This window comes from Camelina sativa, chromosome 1 (genome assembly GCF_000633955.1).
Source record: "Camelina sativa cultivar DH55 chromosome 1, Cs, whole genome shotgun sequence".
In the NCBI taxonomy this organism is placed as follows: domain Eukaryota; kingdom Viridiplantae; phylum Streptophyta; class Magnoliopsida; order Brassicales; family Brassicaceae; genus Camelina; species Camelina sativa.
The window spans coordinates 1,608,048-1,629,448 of record NC_025685.1 but is presented as its reverse complement, the minus strand read 5'-3'; the positions used below and the strand labels follow the sequence as shown (position 1 = coordinate 1,629,448).

The 21,401-nt window shown below is 35.8% G+C and overlaps 4 protein-coding genes across 5 annotated transcripts in view; 3 read left to right on the top strand and 1 right to left on the bottom strand.

Annotated features, from left to right (window-relative positions):
* LOC104707201 (transmembrane protein adipocyte-associated 1) overlaps positions 1–520 on the bottom strand; it is a 2,693-nt gene extending 2,173 nt beyond the window's left edge. Inside the window, exon 1 of the mRNA XM_010423533.2 lies at positions 49–520. Within this exon, the coding sequence (XP_010421835.1) occupies positions 49–333 (285 nt within the window). The 5' untranslated portion in view covers positions 334–520. The remainder of the gene's footprint in view (positions 1–48) is intronic.
* Positions 674–6,587, top strand: LOC104707067 (coiled-coil domain-containing protein SCD2-like). 2 transcript variants are annotated; one of them, XM_010423435.2, is made up of 22 exons: positions 674–958; positions 1,038–1,346; positions 1,440–1,595; positions 1,676–1,831; positions 1,937–2,089; positions 2,236–2,385; positions 2,733–3,076; positions 3,223–3,301; positions 3,492–3,533; positions 3,777–3,839; positions 3,967–4,016; positions 4,094–4,121; positions 4,408–4,482; positions 4,557–4,667; positions 4,756–4,816; positions 4,938–5,051; positions 5,147–5,268; positions 5,396–5,465; positions 5,590–5,631; positions 5,791–5,831; positions 5,908–6,034; positions 6,128–6,587. In XM_010423435.2, exons 2-22 carry the CDS (start codon positions 1,038–1,040, stop codon positions 6,241–6,243), a joined length of 2,409 nt encoding a protein of 802 aa, XP_010421737.1. In that variant the 5' UTR covers positions 674–958; the 3' UTR covers positions 6,244–6,587. The 2 variants fall into 2 exon arrangements, with proteins under 2 accessions (XP_010421737.1, XP_010421675.1); XM_010423373.2 differs by having other exon boundaries at positions 3,220–3,301.
* LOC104706992 (trafficking protein particle complex subunit 6B-like) lies at positions 9,554–11,355 on the top strand. Its single transcript, XM_010423270.2, has 4 exons — positions 9,554–9,802; positions 10,485–10,602; positions 10,683–10,905; positions 11,134–11,355. The coding sequence occupies exons 1-4, from the start codon at positions 9,651–9,653 to the stop codon at positions 11,160–11,162; spliced, it is 522 nt and encodes a 173-aa protein (XP_010421572.1). The 5' UTR covers positions 9,554–9,650; the 3' UTR covers positions 11,163–11,355.
* LOC104706904 (A-kinase anchor protein 9-like) lies at positions 15,533–19,379 on the top strand. The gene is made up of 4 exons (XM_010423173.2): positions 15,533–15,696; positions 16,100–18,545; positions 18,639–18,802; positions 18,894–19,379. Exons 2-4 carry the CDS (start codon positions 16,154–16,156, stop codon positions 19,179–19,181), a joined length of 2,844 nt encoding a protein of 947 aa, XP_010421475.1. The 5' UTR covers positions 15,533–15,696; positions 16,100–16,153; the 3' UTR covers positions 19,182–19,379.

Here is a 21,401-nt window from a genome sequence, read left to right as displayed (position 1 = left end):
TTTAACAAAAAAAAAAAAAAAAAAAAAAAACCAAAAAACTTAACAAACCTGAAGGCAACACCAAGCAAGATTGAGCAAGCTAACAAGCCAGAGACAACCGTAATAGGCGATCATAATATACGATCTCCGATTCGACAACTTCGACAAGCTCTTCTTCGCCTCATACGCTAAGTAAGCCACGAATAGAATAGATGCTAATATCAGAACCGTGTTGTGCAAAAAGCCATGACACTTCCCAACCCATCCGCCGATAAACCCCTCGGTGGCCGTCGAATTAGGGCTTAGCCGTGAAACCAGGTAAGGTGACTCCGCAATCTCGCCGAGAACTCGCATTTTCCTCAAATCGAACGAATCAGAAACCCAAGTAGAGCCACCTCAAAGGAGTAGAATTTAAATCCCTAATTCCAGAAAAATTGAGATTTGATGTTCACGATACAGCAGAATTCGTATGATCTCGTATATTTCTTCTCTCTGGTGACCAAATCAAAACACTGAGGAAGCAAACACAAAAGTTTCAGGGTACTATGGGTAATTACAATACAATATATGAGTGGAAGGTGTAAATTAAGAAGTTAAGGTACTATTGAGAAATATATTAAAATATTAGGGAGGAAAGTATAAATAAACAAGAATAAGAATGAAGAAGACGAAAGCTTTTTTTTGTTTTTTTTGTGTGTCATTGTGTGAATCGGACCGTTGAAAGGCACTCGCCAATTCTGGCTAAACGACCGGATCGTTTTTTTTTTTGAGAGAAAAATTCGGTGCCATAAATGGCGAATTTGTTCTTCGATTTCTGGATTGAAACTTTCTTAGACATTTCCGTTGAATCTAATAATTTCTGTTTGGTTCACGCGTTTGAGCTTCTTTTTTTTTGTGTTGCTTTTCGATTTTTCTGGATTTCACTTTGCTGTGATTTCCAAAATTTCGAGATGGGTTTTTAGGAACAGAGATAAATTTGGTAACTTTGGTGTAATTTTGAGTTCTCAATCAACCGATGTGAATGTGAATGTGATGATTGATTTCGTTAATTTTTGTAGATGACGACGATGAGAAACGCGAGACCTGTTCACGTTAGGAATAAGAGTACGGAACCAGGAACACCATCTTCGCCTATGATGACGTCTCCTTTGATGCATCTTCATACACGTTCTGGATCCAATGCTTCGAGTGCTAAGAAAGCTCAGACAAAAGCTGCTGCTCAGAGACTTGCGGCTGTCATGTCAAATCAAACAGGGGACGACGAAGACAGTGATGACGATCTTTCCTTTGACTATAATGCTTCCTCCTCCGGTACAGGCAGCATTGGACTCGCTGCTGGAAGATCTCATCCTTCTCGCTCTCCAGTGGTAATTTCAAATCATCTATGTGGTAGCTTTGCTAATTTCTCAATTTGTCTCTTTCTAGGGATTTTATGTGATACTGTTTTTCTTGAATGACAGGTAAGGAACCCTATTGCAAGGCGTCCTCAGAGGGCAACTCCACAGTTAGCTGATGATGATAATGATGATGATGACTTTTCAGTGGATGTATCCAGCACCAGACCAAGTATTGGACTTTCTAGTGGAAGAGCAATGAGACCTCAGTCTCCTGTGATGGTTGTTTTAACTTCTTTTTGCTTGCCAAATGTTTCTTGGCTTCAACTTCCTTATTATGCTAATACCCTTTTTTCGTGCAGACTAAAATTGCACCCCCGAGACGGACGCCACCAGCTAATGAAGATAATAAGAATGACGACGATGATGATGATGATGTTGTTTCAGTAGATTATACAATTGGTAGGCCAAGTATTGGGCTTGGAAGTGGGAGGGCAATGCGGCCACAGTCTTCTATGGTATTGTTCCGATTCTTGAAAACTTGCTGACTGTAGGTTTTGTTCATGTTTCTCAAAATTTCAACATAAGTTTAACGTCTAGATTAAATAATTTGGAAAGCACAGAACAAAAGCCAGCCACAAGGGCGTCCGGTGATGCCAGTTCATCAGCCAGCAGATGACGATAACGAAGATGATGAGACTCCATATGTTTATACAAGTGGCATTCCAAGTGTAGGACTTGCTGGTGGAAGGGCAGCACGGTCACGTTCTCCTCTGGTATTTACTTTGTTAGACATTATCGATTTAAAGAATTTGTGAGTCATGTTGCTAGCAGGGAAATTTCTGAAATCTCTTGCTTTTTTCATACTATTTTTCGAGTGTGTTCTTGCTAGTTAAACTTGACCTATCACTGTGTACTACAGACAAAAACCCCTCCATTGAGGCATTCACAAGCATTAGCTAAGTCACCAGCCAATGGAGACGGTGATGCTGATTTTGATGAGTCGTATACTAGTGGCATGCCAAGCATAGGACTTGCAGGTGGACGTTCAATGAGACCTCGCACTCCTTTGGTAAATTTAGTCTCGATAATGTAACCTCTAATAGTGAATCATGAACTAGTTATCACTAAAAAATGATATTTTGTCAATCAAGAACCAGTTTGATATTTTAAGACATGATAGCTCTAGAACACTGTTTATTGGTGTTTTGAAGATTGTAATAGTATCACCATTTCATTTGTGTTTATAAGCATTATGGCATTAACCAGGAAAGAAGAGTGTGTAGTTAACCGTTTTGGACTATCTGCATCAGCATTAGATGTTTCATGCCTCAAAGTTTGTAACTCATTCTTTACTGTTAGCATCAGTTTTGTTTTGTTGCTTTTACGTCTTCTGAAACTTTGTCTATTTTCCATTAGTCAATTCGTACTAAGGAACAACCTCAGACCGGACTTCCAACTTCAAGTAGCCGATCCACATCATACGAGGATTCTACAGAACCTTCAGCTATTTCAACATTGACGAGTCATCCATCTCAGACAACCAACCAAGTGGAGCAATCTGCATCCGCTCGTTCTGTAGTCTCTAACAAATCATCCCAGTCTCTCAGTGCTCTGGATCAACCTCCATCAGCTCTTTCATCTTTTAGTGGTCGTCCAATACGGACAGTTCCTTTAATGCCATCTTCGGTGCCTATATCACTTAAACCAGTGACTCCTGCGTTTCAATCCGACACGCCAACCAATCTTCGAAAAGACAAAAGGTAACTAGCATATTCAAACTAAGTGCTGGATATGTTAGAGGATGCTCATTTAGTCATCATTGTTCACATCTGCCCACTTCATACACATTCACCTACTCATGTATTTAAAGTGTGATCTTAGTTCAGTGGTTTCTGTCCATTAGCAGGTTTTCCATGGATTTGGGAAGCTCTGGCAACTTAAGAGAGTTAGGCAGCCAACGTTCTACTTCAGCTTTGCAAGATGAGGTTTGCTTTCTTCAGGAGCTGATAATATATTTTCATGAAACGCATTAACTAGTTCAGTCTATATTTTCGATTTCTGAGTTCCTGGTTATTTTGTCTCTAACTCATGCCTTTTCCTTTTGTAGATTTTTGTGGTTAGAGCTTTCCTTACACTTTACGCTTTTGATTCCAAGATTTTTCGTTTTCATTTCAGGTTGATATGCTACAAGAAGAAAATGAAAGTTTGTTAGAAAAGGTGATGGCAGTAAATTTTCACAGTTTGTGTCAGTAGGCATTAGTTACTTCGTTTGATGACATCTCTCCTGAAATTACATTGGCGAATTTGAGAATTCTCTATCTAAATTTTGTCGTGGATGTTGCTAATCTCAGGGAAAAACCATATCTTATGTGTATCAGTCTAGCAGATTCTTTGTGAAGTTAGATAATACCTGTACATTTTACTATAGTTTGCATCCCATCCTAATTTATGCATCCCCAGCTTCGACTTGCAGAAGATAAGTGTGACGAAGCAGATGCAAGAGCTAAGCAACTTGAGAAACAGGTAAGCAGATGGTTCATGCCTCAGAATAGCATAGAAGTCCCTTCTTACGAACTGTTTGTATCATTAGTCTGTGTTTCTTTTCTGGAACTTTAACTACATCTATAAACTCAAAGCTGCTTTTTATTAGGTTGAAATCCTTGGAGAAGGTGTTACTATGGACGCACGTCTTTTAAGCAGGCAAGCTTCAGTTTATGTGCAACTTTTAGTTGACATATGCAAATTTTCTAATTCTGTGAATGTGTTTCTTACTTCAGAAAGGAGGCAGCTCTACAACAGAGAGAGGTTAGTGTCCGATCAAGTTTCTACATGATCCCATACATTATTTTTAAATTATAAAGTTCTAATAATTATGTCTGCCTACCATCATTATCAGCAAATGAAGTGTCCAAACGTGAATTCAGTAACTTGCTTCTGCATTTCTTAATACAACTTATTTCTCCATTTTTGTATATGCAAAGGAATTTTTTCAGTGTAGATGGTTTTGACAGCTGACTCATTATGCGTTGTGATATTAGTTTAGATCTTGACAATCAAAAGTAACATAATCCACAAAACCATTTCTTTTCAGGCTGCTTTGAGAGTGGCATCACAAAATCATGGAGGAAGGAGGGAAGATGTTTCGGCTCTTCACACAGAAGCTGAGGTACTTCAAGTTTAGGTATTTTGTTGTTCTTACTGGCATCTGTACTAACGTTTTAGATCTTGGTTTGGATTTAGATCGCTAGGGATGAGGCAGCATCTTCTTTAGAGCAGCTTCATGAAGTTGTATCAGAGCTTAATTCTCTTAAGACCGTGACCAAGAGATTGATATTGACTCAGGAGGAAATGGTACGCTACTGTTTAAGGTTTATACATTTTGTTTCCATTTAGTGTCTTTTCATGTCGATATCTTCTCATCTATAGCTCTTTATCTTAGGAAGAGGTTGTTCTGAAGAGGTGTTGGCTTTCACGTTATTGGGGCTTATGCGTTAGACATGGTACTACCTTGACTTCTTACACATATTATAGTCTATAAAACAGATCTTTACACTGATATTACTGTAAATTTCTCTAAATATTGTACATAATGGGCTAAAGTTGGGCGAAATGTTGTGGCAGGCATTCAAGCGGATATTGCAGGAGCAAAGCATGAATACTGGTCATCATTTGCACCTCTTCCTTTAGAGATTGTTCTGTCGGCAGGAAAAAGAGCAAGGGATGGAGTTTCACAATGTAATTCTTTCATCTTGGTGCAGAAATTTAACGGTAGATGTTTAGTATTATTCTGACCTCGCTCGTTCTTACCCTCTGATTTCCCCACCAAGCAGCTAACAACACTAAAGGCGAAAGAGAAAAATCATTAGAAAATCTGCAAGAAACTTCTGGGGAAGGAAATGTCGAAAGCATGATTTGGGTTGAGAAAGGTTTGCGGGAGCTGGCTTCACTAAAGGTGAGAAAACTTAACATAACATGAGAACTTTTCTTGTCGCCTCTATCCATTTTTTAGAAGCAAAGGTCTGTAGTTAGATGGTTATTCAAGAGGGTTTTAAGTATCATCCGTTGCTCTGTCTTAAAAGGTTCAGGAAGCCGTTGCGTTTGTCATGGCTCAAAATAGACGGAGCTCATCATCAAAGTTTTTTGTTTCAGGTGATGATGACCAAAGATCTACGTTGAAACGATACTTAACTTGTATATGCATCTGCTTGATGTTTCCTTGAACATATACTATTAACCTTTTCCTAATCCATATTTTATTTTCCAATATTCATAGACGAAGTGAAACTGCCAATGGATGGTCAATTTGAAGCCTTTGGTAAGTCAATAATTTCTACAACATGATGTTTTTGTTATTGATCATTATCACACGAAGCACTATTGTGATCAGACCCTAAGCAAGGTCATGTCATTATATGATAAAACCCTGATTTTTTTCCCTCGAACGTTCTTTATGCATTTTGGTTGTCCCAATCAGAGTTAAGCGACGAAGAAGTTGAAGATGTGAGTTTTAAACAGGTAAAGAAAATCACATCACAATTATCAGGTAACGTTAGGTGTAAGTGTGACCATCTCATTGTGGCTTTGGATACAGGCATGGCTTTCATATTTCTGGAGAAGAGCTAAGAACCATGATATTGAATCTGATCTAGCGGAGGAGCGTCTCCAGTATTGGATAAACCAAGGGACTCGATCTGCCACGTCACAAGATGCTGTTGATGGTACAGTATTCTTTACTCACTCTCACTGACATTGAGATGTATGCAAATAAAAGCAAACATAAATATGAATTTGGGTAAATTTAACGGGTGCAGTTGAAAGAGGGCTAATGGAGCTGAGGAAGCTGAACATAGAGTCACAGCTCTGGCAAAAATCAAGGAAAGGGCTTGACCATGAATCCAACCCTTCTCATCTTGAGCTTTCCTTCTGATTAGTGCTCTCCTTGTTCCTATCTTTTCCCCATTTCCCCTCTTTACACACAACAGTACCAAGAATAAAACTTAATTTTCCCCATTTCCATGAACCATATCGTTTGCTAACTCCATTGCTTCTGCTCTCTATCCAGTAAATCCAGTGCCTTCATTAAGCACAAGATAATTACTTTCGTTAGGCCTACATCCATTTCCCACAATTGATTCCAAAACATCGATGGCGTCCTCGATCCTATGAGCTTTACAAATTCCCAAAAGAACAATGTTGTATGTAACAACCGATGGATGAGACCCTCTAATACTGTACCAAATGTTACAAACTTAAAGACTCGAGTTCTGTCAACATTTCTTTCCATTTCTTTACTTAGTTTTCATTTCTTTCAAAAAAAACGCTCTCAGGTTTCTAGAAATATGAAACGAGACAAAACAAAATCCAACGGAATAAGCGAGAATGGGATTGGTAAATGTGAGAACTCATAAAAAGATATTAGTGTCTCAAATTAAACTTATGATTTTTTTCACATTTATTTCTTACTTTTTGTTTATATATTGTTTATGTTTTGCTTATCTTCTTCTTAATAGTTTTGTTTTTAAACTTAATTCATATGTTTATAATTATAATGTATTGACAAAATTTGTAATCAAATATAATTTATCTATAAATTAAATTCATTAAAAACTTAATTTGGTTAAGATACTTAAGATGTGGCGGAATATTATTAAGCTTTTTTTTTAATCTTAAAAAAAAATCATTAATAATTCAATTGAGATGTAAAGAATGGATCTGTTATGTTATACAACATTAGTATTCTATCGAAGGTCTCTTTTTAGATTTTGTCATTGTAGATGATATCTACATTAGGAATGTCTTCTTTACATAAACTAAACAACTGCTTCACGCTAATTCCTCATATTAGTCTTTTCTGCTCTCTCGTTTACACAACATTAGTATTCAAATTCACGCGTAATTCCTCATCAAACAACACCTAATGAGTTGTGTTGTTATCCCACTTTTACCATTATGGTAAAAGTGGTTGTTGCATACTTGCATGAACTTGTACTGCAAGTTCTCTTTGCTTTTATATACCCTAGATGAGCTAGCTAGTTACACAGCATCTTTCTTCAAAGCAAAACTAATTTCTACACATCATCGTTGTATTCTGAAACATCATGAAAGGAGAAGGAGACGAAGGAGGTAAAGATCAGATAAGCCAGATAAGCTTTTCTGACTTACCTGATGCTCCCCTTGATCTCCTGAAAAAGGGGTGCGTCAAGAGGAGCGTCAAAGCTTCAGCGGGTCCGATTATCAAGGCCATGGATGCTGCCGGGAAGCCTATCCCTGGGTCAACCCCGCGGTTGCAAATACCGTCACCAGAGCACAAAACTGTGTGGCTCTGGTTTTAGGCATGGCCAGCAAGGTGTACAATGCTCCTCAAGCCAAAAAAAATCTAGGCCTGGCAGTTGGATCTCTTGCTCTTACTGGGGCTGCCCTTCTACATTCAAGGAAGGAGGAGTTGAAGAAGGAGGCTGAGCATCGGGAACTCAAGGATTACTGAGGCTGCCCTGCAATCTAGTCATCATTCCTATCCCTGCAATCTAGTAAACGATGCTTCGATTTTGGCTACCACAGTAAGTATTCTACTGAAGGTCTCTGTTTAGATATTTTGCCATTGTAGAATGTAGATGATATCTACATTAGGATATATATATATTTTTTTACATAATCTACACAACATTAGTATTCTATTAAACAACATTAGTATTCTAGAAGGTCTCTTGTTTAGATTTTGTCATTGTAGATGATATCTACATTAGAAATGTCTTCTTTACATAAACTAAACAACTGCTTCACGCTAATTCCTTATATTACTCTTTTCTGCTCTCTTGTTTACACAACATTAGTATTCAAATTCACGCGTAATTCCTCATTAGACGTTGTGCTGTTATCCACTTTTACCATTATGGTAAAAGTGGCTTTTGCATGAACTTGTACTACAAGTTCTTCTCTGTTGTTATATACCCTGAGCTAGATGAGCTAGTTGCACAGCATTAGTTTCCTTTTTCTTTCTTCAAAGCAAAAATACTAGTATAGATAATTTGAGGTAGAACCCTAAATTGTATCTTTTTGTATATAATCCTCTATTATAAAAATTAACTTGTTGTATCTTTGACTAGTTAAAATAATAGAACAGATTTAAAATGATTATTTTTGACTGAATTTAATTTTTAGATAATTTATATTTGATTACAACTCTGTCAATACATTATAATTATTAATATATGAATTAAGTTTAAAAACAAAATTATTAAGAAGAAGATAAGCAAAACATAAGTAATGTATAAACAAAAAGTAAGAAATATATGTGATATAAACAAAAAGTAAGAAATATATGTGATATAAACAAAAAGTAAGAAATATATGTGATATAAACAAAAAGTAAGAAATATATGTGATATAAACAAAAAGTAAGAAAGTAAGTATTTATAAAAGTATTTATAGTGTCTAAACATTAAAGAGATCGTAGGGTTTTTTTGTGTGAATGTGCAGAGATAATCTTGGTGATCAAGTATACAATAACTTGAAAATATTACAATTTTGGATGTAGTTATAATATATGCTAGTAATATAATACACCACTAATCATGAGTGTGAGTGTAGTTACTGAAGTATATCATGTTTTCTTTTCCTATAAGATCTGCAAGTGTAGTTAATATATTGATAAGTCGAAGATTTGATGAGAATATTGTAATTGTAGTTAGAACATTAAATTATTTGTTGTTGTTTTTTTGCAATTTTTAGGGATTAATTTTACAAATTTTTTTATAAATAAGTATAACCAAAAGTACACAAAATGTACTTAAAAATGTTAAATATAGATAAATGCACGCTAATCATCATGTGTTTCTCCTTTCATTTCTGTTTGATTTTGTTTTTAATTATTTTGAATCACTATATAATAAATAAAGTTCATAAAAAATTTAACTTTTTGATGCATATTTTTTATTCGAATTACAAGAAAATGACATACATTACTCAATTAATACATTAAAAAAGTTTTTAAAATGATTTATAACCATATTATAAATAAAATCAAATGAATTTAAATTCGAATGACCATGAATAATTGTGTAACCGGATATGAGAACGAAAAAATGAACCAATATGATCTCGGTTTAAAATGAGAGATTCAGGGTTATATATAACACATTCAAAACTTAAGTCACAAGATCGGAAACAACAGAAACTGTTAAGGACTTACATGTGATATTCTACAAGTCAATAGATCNGGGGGGGGGGGGGGGGGGGGGGGAGCTTTCGTATCGTATCATCATCATCCCAATTCCAAAACCGGTCGTGTCGTCGAGAGAGAGAGAGAGAGAGAGAGACGGAAAGAGTCTTGAGAGAATGGGGAGAGAAGTAGCGGAGAGCTGTGTAGACACTATGTTGATGGAGATGGTGGCTATGTACAGTGGTAGATTCTACGCTAACAAGCCGGAACTCGCCGCGAGGAGGATCGAAGCCATTGGTTATCAAGTCGGCCACCAGCTCTCCGAGAGGTTTGTTTTCTTCTTTCGATCTGATTCTTCATCTATCAGTGAGATTTTTTCTCGGGAGGTGTATGGAATGTTAGTATTAGCTGTAGATCTGAGGGATGATGGCGAAGTTTTATATCATTAGCGTTGATTCTCTGATATTGGATTTGTCATATATCTCGAGTCTAATTAGCCAAGAATGTTTGAGAGTTTGATCTGAGTTTTATATTTAATTTGGGTTTTAGTGTTGAGCAATTGTCAAATCTTTTGGAGATGAATTTAGTACTGACCTAGGAATTATTAAGAAAAATTTGGAACTTCAACTGGTTCTTCTTGTTTCTTGGATTTTAGGTGTTATACTTATCAATGGTTGGCTCTGAGTATTGCCATTGCTCAACAAATTTGAATCTGAGATCAACTGTCATGAATTCGGAGTGCATGTTTTACTGAATTGAAATAATAGACTCAGTTTAGTTTCTCATTGCTCTAATGCAATGTTTTTGGTGAGAAAACTATTTATGTTACCTAAGAAATATGACTCTCAGAAGATTTGATTATATCAGTAAGAAAATAGTATTCCGTTGACATGTATCAAAAGAATGATTTTAGCCTGTGGAAGCAGCTTTTGTTGCAATGTTGTATGGTGGAAGATAGATACTGCATATTATTGTATTGTGCATAACTCCATCCTTTTTAATGTCATTAGGTACACTATGGAAAGACCAAGGTTCAGTGACCATTTAGAGGCAATCAAGTTTATCTGCAAAGACTTCTGGTCTGAGGTCTTCAAGAAGCAGATTGATAATTTAAAGACAAATCACCGGGTAAGATTTCCTTTAAAAAAATTGGAATTTCTCACCAATGTTTTTTTGTGTGTGTTTATCACAAATGTTTGTTACTTCAGGGTACTTTTGTATTGCAAGACAACAAGTTCCGGTGGTTGTCTCGTGTCTCAATTGACTCTTCATCTGAGAAAGAAACCGAAGATCCGTCGACTCCAGGGGAAAGCAAAGCAGCACAAGCGGTGAGCATGTACCTGTATTTCCCATGCGGGATCATAAGAGGTGTCCTCTCCAACTTGGGGATACCTTGTGCTGTCTCTGCAGACATATCAAGCCTTCCCACATGTAAGTAGTATATACTATAAAGGTTGCCTTTATCGTCTTTCAAATGATCTGTCTTCAGTATTTTCAAAATCACACATCGGAGAGGAAGAAAGATTAAAAAGTGGGTAAAAATATTTGCTTAAAATTTGGTATGTAGGTCGAGTCATATATATCATAAACCTGTGTTACCTGTCATCATTTTAAGTTGCTACGGGTTGGTAAGTAACCTTCTCTCATGTGCTTTCACAGGCTCTTTCGTGATTCGGGTCAAGGCTTGATTCTGCATCTAGCAGGAGTTCGTCCGTCGGCTTTATACTTTCAAGGAAGGTAGATTCTTCGGACCTGATGTAACTAAAGAAACCTTTGCGGTTTTTTGTTTTTTTGAGACACATTGGCCTTTTGGTAAGAAACAGTGTTAAAGGTTTCATGTTGGTTATCATTTTTTTTCCTTTTTAATGTAAATTTTTTTTATTGAGATCTCAAAAAAAAAAAAAACGAAAAACGGGATTTTTTTAAAGTAATGATCAAATGAAAGCTCAACAAGCATATCTCTCGTTAATAAGCCCATCTAGCCAACTTTATTAACAGCAGATACGTCGGGTTAATCCGGCGGTCACGGTGAAAAGGAGAAATAAACGAGATACAGAAAACTATTTAATTAACCAAAAGGTGTACAATTAGGAAAACTATTTAATTCAGATTATGAAAAAGAAGAAAGGTTTTATTTATATATTACTAGAATTTGTACCCGTGCATGCTCGAGATTTTAATTTAAAATATTTTTTATCAATAAAAATTGTTGAGCTCAAATATAATCATTCCAACTTTGAGTATAAATCTATGTAAATATTAAACTTACTTTACCCAGTGATATACAATATATATATTTTTGAAGATAATATTTCTTTGTTATATTGGTTATATCTATTTGACTATTTGCAATTTTACTGGGATTATAGTTAAATTTTTTATCAATAAAAATCATTAAATATAATATAATTTGAAGATTAAAAGATAAATCTATATAAATGTCGTACTTATTTTGATAATCTATATATAACATATATTGTCTAGTGTCGCAATAATTTTGTCGACAATCTTCTTACCTTTTATCTTTAAAGAGTTCTTCCATATTCATATCTCATGAAAACATAATTTTAAAAGTTTTAACGTCAATGTCGATCGGTGACTTTATTATAGAGACCATTTAAACATATCAATATTCTATATTAAATGCAAATATACAAAGTTTTGAACAGTTTTAGTGTTATGTCGCTACAATGAAGTTGTCCAAATGCATCATCTGCCATAATATAATTTTCGACTAAGTCAAAATGCTTAAATGATGAAACGTTTAAACCCTACAATGAATATCTATTCACTAATCCAAGTTACATATTTTTCTAAAATCTCATATGTTATTTGCATATGTTAATTTTGTGATGCAACCCCATCTTCGTCTTCTCAAAAAAGAAACATAGTGTACTTTAAATGATAATATAAAGAAACATAATCTCATATGTTATTGTACGTTGTTTTTACCAATGTTTTGGGTTAAAAGCATTTGATAATATATATATGTTATATTTGTTATATATGTTTTATATCATGTTATAAAACTGTAGCTTTAGTTGATAATATACCTTATGGGATATGCTATACAAATCACATGCCACTTTTTGTGACGGCTTACATATCATTTTTTCTATATTTCCTCACCATTGATTTTGTTTTTTTAGATAGATTATTTTTTCAAATATTTTTTTCATAGTTTTTCCAAAAAAAAAGTGCGCCCTTTACAATATCTTTGTTTTAGATCAAAATTTTTAAGTTAAGTTAAATTAAGTAATTATTTTTTCTGTCATATAAGTAAAATTTAATAATAAATCTTTATGATATATGTTTTTTAGAAACTAATATTTTACTTCAATTTTCTTTTCATGTTTATATTTTTATAAATACAAATACATAACTTGTTTTTTTACTCCACCATGCATTAAAATCTTACTTACATTCTAAAACTCATTAATCCATTCTAAATTTTGGAATATACTAATTTTTTGGTTATAATTTTAATAATAACATCTTTACTAAAACAAATTTGTAGTATTATTTTTACTATTTTAAAATTTTCATTTATTTTACTTAATTCATTTTAGATAGTTATTATTTTTATTATTTACTAAAAAATTATATTATTGTTTATACTATTTTAAAATTTAATTAAATTTAGTTAATTCGTTTTATATTTATTTTTTACTATTATTAATTATAAATAATAAATATGCAATGAATGGATATTAAAAATAATATTTTTTATGCAAAAAAATTGATTAGGTGGATGCTGATGTGGAGGAAAGAGAAGTGAGCAAAGTTAACTTTATATATATAGATATTCATAATCTTTTCATTTCCTCTCCTCTTCGTTTCATTCAGTTTAGGTTTTTTTTTTTAATCTCCTTACGAATCTGACTCCCTGTGTAAGGTATTTTGAGTTCTGATATCAGAATTATAATTTACAATTAGGTTGAGTGTTCAGAGAGTCTTGTTTAATTGCTCTCTGCTTTAGTTTCAATTTCTTGTCTCTTTAATGTTTATTAGCAGCGCTATATAGGTAGAGTTTTGCTTACTCTTAACGTTTTAAAATTAGGTTAATCACAATAGTACTCTGGATTTTGCGTTGTGTAGGGACTATATATGAGCTATTGGTTCCTTTGGCTTATTTGTTTGTTTTGTGGAGACTTAGTTAGCTGATCCGGGAAAGGGAGGTCCTGATAAGAGCGAGCGACAATGGTATTTAACAGAGAAGAGGCTGCGAGGGCGAAAATGAGGGCTGGTGATATTGTACGCACGTTATTGACGCGTTGCGTGAACTGTGGCCATGGACATACATACTCGAGAGAATGTATGAACAGAGTAATTATGCACTGTACCGTTTGCCAGAAATCTTACGTTGCGTGCAGCAAAGGTGACGAACCTAGTAGTTCAACCAAAAGGCAGAGAGGAAGCGTGGAGGAACTCGTCAAGAATGTCTCTGAGGTTGATGGCTTTGATGCTGCTGAGAGGACTAAAGGAGACAAGAGGATGAAGCACAAGGCAGAGGAGGATTACACTCAGCTCCAAAAAAGGAAGGATGAATTGGAAAAGCGTATAGATGAGTACACGCTTAAGCAACACGAGGGATTTATGCATGCAGATATTAAAAAGAAAACGCATGTGGTGAAGCCTGAGTCCAGTGACATCATGAAGGTCATGGCAGATAACAAAGACTTTCTCTCGGTTTTGAGAAACCAAACGATCCGTCAATCTATTGAGGCCGCTAGAAGGCAAGCGGCTGAAATCATAGCTGGTTCTGAAAAACAGAAACATCTTCCACATGAGTTCAAGACAGTTCAAGACGCCTTACTTGAGAGACTTCAAGATTTAGAGACGAAGGAAACGCAACGGCAACAGAGAAGGCAAGAGCTCGAAACGATGGTTCTAAGAATACATGAAATTCAAAACTTGCAGACAAAGATTGCAGAACTTCATCATCAGCAACGTCTCAAGGAAACTCTCACTATGAAATTAGAGGAGGAGGACTCTAAGCAGCTGCCAAAAACCTCTGGTCTACTTGATCTCATAGGTTTAAGGAAGCAGGTTGAGGAACAAAAGATTAAGTTGGAATCGATAAAGGAACAGGTAGCATCTACAAACCGAAAAATGGACATGCAACAAGAAAGACTCAACACTGTTAATAATAATGTAAGATGGGTAGAGGATAGAATCCTCGACGAAGAGGCCACGCAAAGGGAGGTTAAAGAAACCTATGACAGAAGAAAACTTGACCTGGCCCGGATTAAAGCGGAACTGGATTACGAGAAGCGTGAATCAGCACAACTACAAAGGAAAATCAGTGACGACGTCATTGAAAATCCGCCAGGCCAACAAGTCAATCGCCACTACTAGTTCAAGATTCTGATTACTCTCCAAGGAGCAAAATTTCTAGTTGCATTTTATTATTATTTCGTTTTTGCTCTGCTTTACATTATGTAGTTTGAAGCTACCGGTTTATCCTCAATCAACGCTACCGGTTTAAGTTTGAAGTTTCTTTTTGTGCAACAGAAGAAAAAAAGAAATAGCTCAAGACCACAATAGTTTATATTCTATAATATACCAAGAGTTTTGAACAATTATACCATGAATCGTACAAAAATGCCACAATAGTTAATGGTTTTTTTTTACCTTTTTTTAATGAACATTGTTGTGTATTTGGCATTAAAAATGAAAATATATTTATTCTTTATATTACATGGTCGTGGAATGCAATTGGTTTTAAATAGTTCCAGTTTCTTTAAAATTGATTATACCGATTACAATTAGGGATGCAATTTTATAATACTTAATATTGAACAAGTATTAGTTTCTCTATTCTATATAATATAATAATATACCAAGTGATTTTAAACAATTAAACCATGAATCGTATATAAAAAAGTATACAAAAAATGCCACAATATATTAATGGTATTTTTTCCTTTTTAATAAATATTGTAGTGTTTAGCATTAAAAATGGAAATTTATTTATAAGAGATTTCTTATCTATGTATAAAATGAAAAATATTAGATCCAAAAAGTAATAAGCCCATCAAGTCTTAATCCAACGGCTGTTCTTCATTCAATCTGAACGATCAGTCAGGAGATTTCTAATCGCAACGGCTACAACATCAGTCAGGCCATTTAACTCTGTCGTCAACTCGTCATCTCCTCCCTCCTCCCTCCTCCTGCAGAACCTAAAACAAAAATTCAGATACCAAGAGATCGAGAGCTTAGGTGAGCACTTTGATTCTCGCTAAAGCCTGCGTTTATCTCTTCAGAAACTCTCTTTTCCCTCTAATTGAGTTTTTGCTCCACTTTGATTTAATGAAAAGTTAGGGTTTTTTTTGTTGTTGTTGTTGTTCTTTGATCGTTTCATGGGTTTTTGTAATCTGACTTCAGTTTGATCTTGTTGTTTTCTATTATACATAGGCAAAGATTTGTTCGTTACTTAATTAGGGGTTAGGGTTTCTCTTCACCTTAGCTTTGGGAATTTTTCCTCTGTTCGTCCTCTCGGAGCTACTAACAAAAGCTTTCATTTTTTATCACCTGTGTTCGATTTATCAACAATGTATGCATTTCCTGGATACTTTTTTTGCTTAGATCTAAGATTCTCTCATCTCCTTTTTTTTTTTTTCAGGTTTTGGAGATTTTTGAAGACTGAAATTTCATAAACTTGTTTGGGTTTGTTGCTATGGAGAAGTCTAGTTATGAAGAAGAACTCACTGAGTCAAAGAGACAGTATCTCCACAAATCAGTTGAGAAACTTAAAGCTGATGCTTCTGAAATCATAGCCTACTCCCGTCGATTGAAGGGTTTGCGTAAGCATTTTGAGACTGTTGAAGACAATATCAACAGGAGGTCTGGAGAACTAGAGTTTAAGGAGAAGCAGCTGCAGATTTCGAGCTTAGACCTTGACAAAAAGAGTCAATCTTTTGAAGCAGAAAAGTCTAAAGCTGGTGATTTGAAGAAATTGGTGGAAGAGTGCACTGAAGAACTAAGGTCAAAGAGGAATCAGCTGAGTGAGAAACAGAACTCATCGGCAAGGATTCAGGGAGAGATTGAGGTAAGGAGTAAACAGTTGAAACAGGTCAAGTCTGAGCATGTGAGGCTTTGCAATGAGGTTCTTAATATTGAAGACCGTAAGAGAGAAGTGAAAGAAGAGACAGCTAGAAAGGCAGAATATTTGTCTTTGATTCTTGACAAGATTGAAGAATCTAGCAAGCAGCTTGCGAGCGTAGATGAGCAACTAGATTCGCAACAGAGACGGCTTGCCACTCGGTCAATGGAGCTAGTTTCTACAGAGAAGAAGTTGGGATGTTTGAGGGAATCCATCGAGCTTTCCAATTCTGACCTTCAGCTGAAAGAAAACAAGATACAGTTGCTAAACAATATCATAACGGATTGTAGTAAAAGGATTGACTCGAAATCCCAAGAAGTGGAGGAAAGGCAAAAGTTGATTGAGAAACAGACCGATGAGCTTGCTGTGTTGCAGAATCAGCATGATACTATAAAGCAGCTTATCCAAGCACTATCCGAAGAGCTTGTTGCCAAGGAGAAGACACACAAGGAGATTTTGGAGACTATCTGCAGAAGCTCCTCTGAAATGGAAGTAAGGGCTAAAAAGATTAGAGCAGCAGAGGCTGAAGCAACTGATTTGAATGTAAGATCTGAATGGTTTAGGAAGGAGGTTACAGGTAAAGAAAAGGAACTTGATCTGCTCAAGAATCAACATGATACTGTAAAGCAGCTTATCCAAGTACTATCTGAAGAGCTTGTTGCCAAGGAGAAGACACACAAGGAGATTTTGGAGACTATCTGCAGAAGCTCCTCTGAAATGGAAGCAAGGGCTAAAGAGATTAAAGCAGCAGAGGCTGAAGCTACTGATTTGAATGTAAGATCTGAAAGGTTTAGGAAGGAGGTTAAAGGTAAAGAAAAGGAACTTGATCTGCTCAAGAATCAGATAGAGTCCGAGAAAAAGAAACACATTCAACTAACGCGAGAAATGGAAGAGGAGACGGATAGAAAGAAGAGAGTTTTGGGACTGACTCTTGACAAGATTGAAGGATCGGGAAAACAGCTTGCAACCGTAGATGCGCAACTAGTGTCACGACGGAAACTGCTTAAGATTCGGTCAGTGGAGTTGTTTTCTGCCAAGAAGAAGTTGGGATATGTGAGAAAATCTATCAAGCAATCCATTTCTGTCCTTGAGCGGAAAGAAACGATGATACATACATTGAACAACAAGCTATCAGCTATTGACTCGAAATCTGAAGAATTGGAGGAAATCATAAAGCTGATTGAGAAACATACTAATGAGCTTGTTGTCTTGCGTAATCAGCGTGATTCTATCTGGCAGTTAATCCAGGGACTATCTGAAGAGTTTGTTGCTAAAGAGATGGAGTTGGAATGTGTTGTAGAATCTAACAACCATTTCAAATTTGAGATTGAGGTCAATGAAAAGAGGGTCCAATCATTGAACAGTCTGATAACGATCTCAGGCGAACAGCTTGACATGAAATCTAAAGAGTTGGAGGAAATTCAAAGAGAACTTGAGTTGAGTAAGAAACGGCTGAGAAATATGAGCACTGTTCTTGTTAAGAAAGAGAAGCAGGCAGCTGCAGCAGAAACTGCACCGGTTAATGAGTATGCTCTCACACATCATGAAATCCCAGCAGCTACTCTTTCACGCCATGAAGTGTCCAGTGTTCTTCGAGATTTACCTAATCCAGCAGAATTTGTTCTGGTAGAATTGCAGGACCATCTTAATGTAGAATTGGGTTTTCAAGATGCAGTGCTTCGGATTTTGATTCTTTCGTTTGAGGAGCTCACAAAAATTCAACGACCAGATGATCCTCAACTGCAGAACAAAGCCACACAAGTTGCAACACTGTGGAAAGGGATGATAGCTATCGAAGCTCAAAAATCATCTCTCGAGGTCCTGGCCTTTCTTCTGTTCATTGTGGCATATGGATTAAAGAATTTGATCAATGAAGAAGAAGCTGCTTTACTTGCTTCGTCTATTGCTCATTACGAACAGGCTCCAAGACTCTTCAAGTCTCTGAGTCTCAATACTGAAATCCGAAGTTAGTTTTGTAGCCATCAGATCTTCAGAACCATTTTTTGATATCTCATACATAAGACTTATAAACTAACATTTAACTCTTTCTCTTTTGCAGAGTTTGTTAAAGAGCTCATCAAGAAAAACCAATATATTCCTGCAGTCCGGCTTATATGTCTGTTTAAGCTTAATGGAGAGTTGTCACCCTCCCATCTCTTAAGGAAAGAGATCATCAATCTAAGACGGTCTGCCCTGGAGAGTAGACCAGCTGAATCCTCTCAGGTTCAAAACTCTTATGTTCACTTCCCTGATCTTGTAACTGATTAGTTAACTTATTTAGAGATAGTCACTCTATGTTTGGTTCTTCCTTTAGGCTAAAGACAAAGATGCTGGAAGATTGAGAGCTATACTAGAACTTGTGGCAGATTATAAGCTTGAAATCAACCTCCCAGGAGACCTCATCGCCAAGCTCATGATTGAAAGAGAAAATGCAGCTCCTCAAGTTCGTTGCTATGTAGAGCATGCCACCTCCTCATTAAATCCACAAGCTGCTTCTCCTAATCCGGTTTCTGCACAACGTTCTCTTAATCCGGCTTCTGCTCAAAGTTCAAGTGTGAATCTTCAGGTTCCTAAACCTGAGGTTAAACCCTACTTGAACTAGATCCTAATGTTTCTATATATATGTCTTAAGGCTACTAGTAGGAACCAAAGCAAGCGTGTGTAAGGGATAGATTCATCATCATCTCTCTTTTGCACATAGAATTGTTCTATGGACCAAAAATATTGGCTTTTTGTTTTTAGTAATTGAAGGTTTTATGTAGAGGTTATTTGCGACGTTTATGGTAGCTGTGTAACTAAGCTTATCAATCGAGCTTTCTCCAATTTGAGTTCCTTCATCTCCGGCAACGTAACCAGCGATTATTACCGACGACGGCGATGACAAAAATTTGCTGAGAATTTTTTTAGAGCTCTTTCCCGCAAAAAGAGAAACCTGTAGCCTAGTTTGGAAAACGCTGTCGTTTCACTTTAGCATAGATGGGCTTTTAGGCCCAAGGTCAAGCTTAATGTGATTTTATTGACAGCCGGTCTCCATGTCGTCGCTTTTCGTTTTCTGGTTCAATTTATTTCTAATAACCGCCGGTTTGATTTCTGGTTCTTATAATTACCGCCGGTTTGATTTCCTTTTAATTTCGCGGGTTTTGGAACTTGGAATGGGTCCAATTTAGCAAATTTCTTTTTATTCAACGATCTATGTAGAGGTCATTTTCCTAAACGTATAGAGGTCACTTTATCCCAATTAATAGCTACGTATGAGATGGTTATAAGTTGTTCGTCATAGTTCCCAATTAATATCTTAGGCAAACTTCTCAAGCTATAGGCGCATTCTAATGCTTCCCAAAGTGAGATAGTTATAAGTTGTTCATCATAGTTTCACAATATAGGTCTCAAAGATTGTTTGGGAGGATTAGGATATGATGTTAACTTCGTTGAGTGGCATGCATGTTTTATTATTCTGATATGATGAAGGACTTTGTAGAAAGCTAGCGTTTGGCTTTTGATTGCGCTTTTCAAGTGATCGACTAAATTGTGTGACAATTAGTATCCAACCAATTGGATGATGTGTATTGTACATGTTAATTTACTATGGAAGTAATATCGAAATGAGGAGAGCTATATATGATTGGAAACACAATTTCTTTTTTTACTTTCATTATTTTTATATGGTGTCAAGTGAGAGGTTGAGAATTGTGTTTCCAATCCAATCCATCACCCCGCCCACTAATAGAAAATATGGGGTATACATAGGGGTCAAAGTAGTAGATCTAAAGATTTACGATTGAGATATCGATTTGTTAGCATTGATATCATAATGAATATCACAAGATCTCTAGTTACACTAGAATAACATTTGTTATCTAAAAGTATATATATATACATTTATTTCGTCAACGCCTTTTGTATATACTATACATACGCAAACCACAAATACAACCTCAAGGCTTTGTATATTTTATTCAAGATTAAGAAAAACGTAACGAGACCAATACATGAAAAATACTTTTAGACACAAAACCACAAATACAGATAAGACCACCTCGTTTCCTTCTTCCTCTCATATCAGTTATGAAACGAAGTTGAGCAACGATTAGTCATATGTAACTCACACATATGACTGAATGCACTTAATTTGTAATATCGATACAAAGCACTCGTTAAGAGATATGATTAATTTCTAAACATATCTAACAAGCATATAGACTGTGTACTAAATATATTAACATGTATGTCACATTTCTTATCATTGGATATGGACATGGCATAAATAAGTAATTATGGTACATAAATAGTTCACTATGTTTTTGATACGTATCATGTGTTATGAACTTATGATGCAAAGTGATGTCTAAGCCAAATTGATTGTCTATGTGTATGATGGGGTTGTAACCGTCATATAATTCGGTGACTCCACAAAACCCGTTTGGTTATATATACGATGGGATTCTAACCATGGGTAGCCAGCGGTTATTCCGGCATATGGAGTATGCTATTTATCAATCCCTTAGGTTAGAGGGCATTTTTGAAGCTGTGGCTACCAAAACTCAGAACAGGTTTGCCAGTTTTGCTTTGAGTTGCATCGGGGAAGCATCCTCCTACGGTAACAAAAAGTCATACAGTGGTGCCGGAGAGGAGCCTATGCCATCTCTAGAGTTTGCATTCCAATTACTTTGGCCTTACTAGTGAAGACAGGGGAGCTATGTTATGAGTCATACAAGGTGCTTTGGAACGTGGTATTGAAACGAAACATATAATCCCACATAAGAAATGATATATTATTGACTTAGACTAAAACTTATAATCCCACTTAGACTAAAACATATAA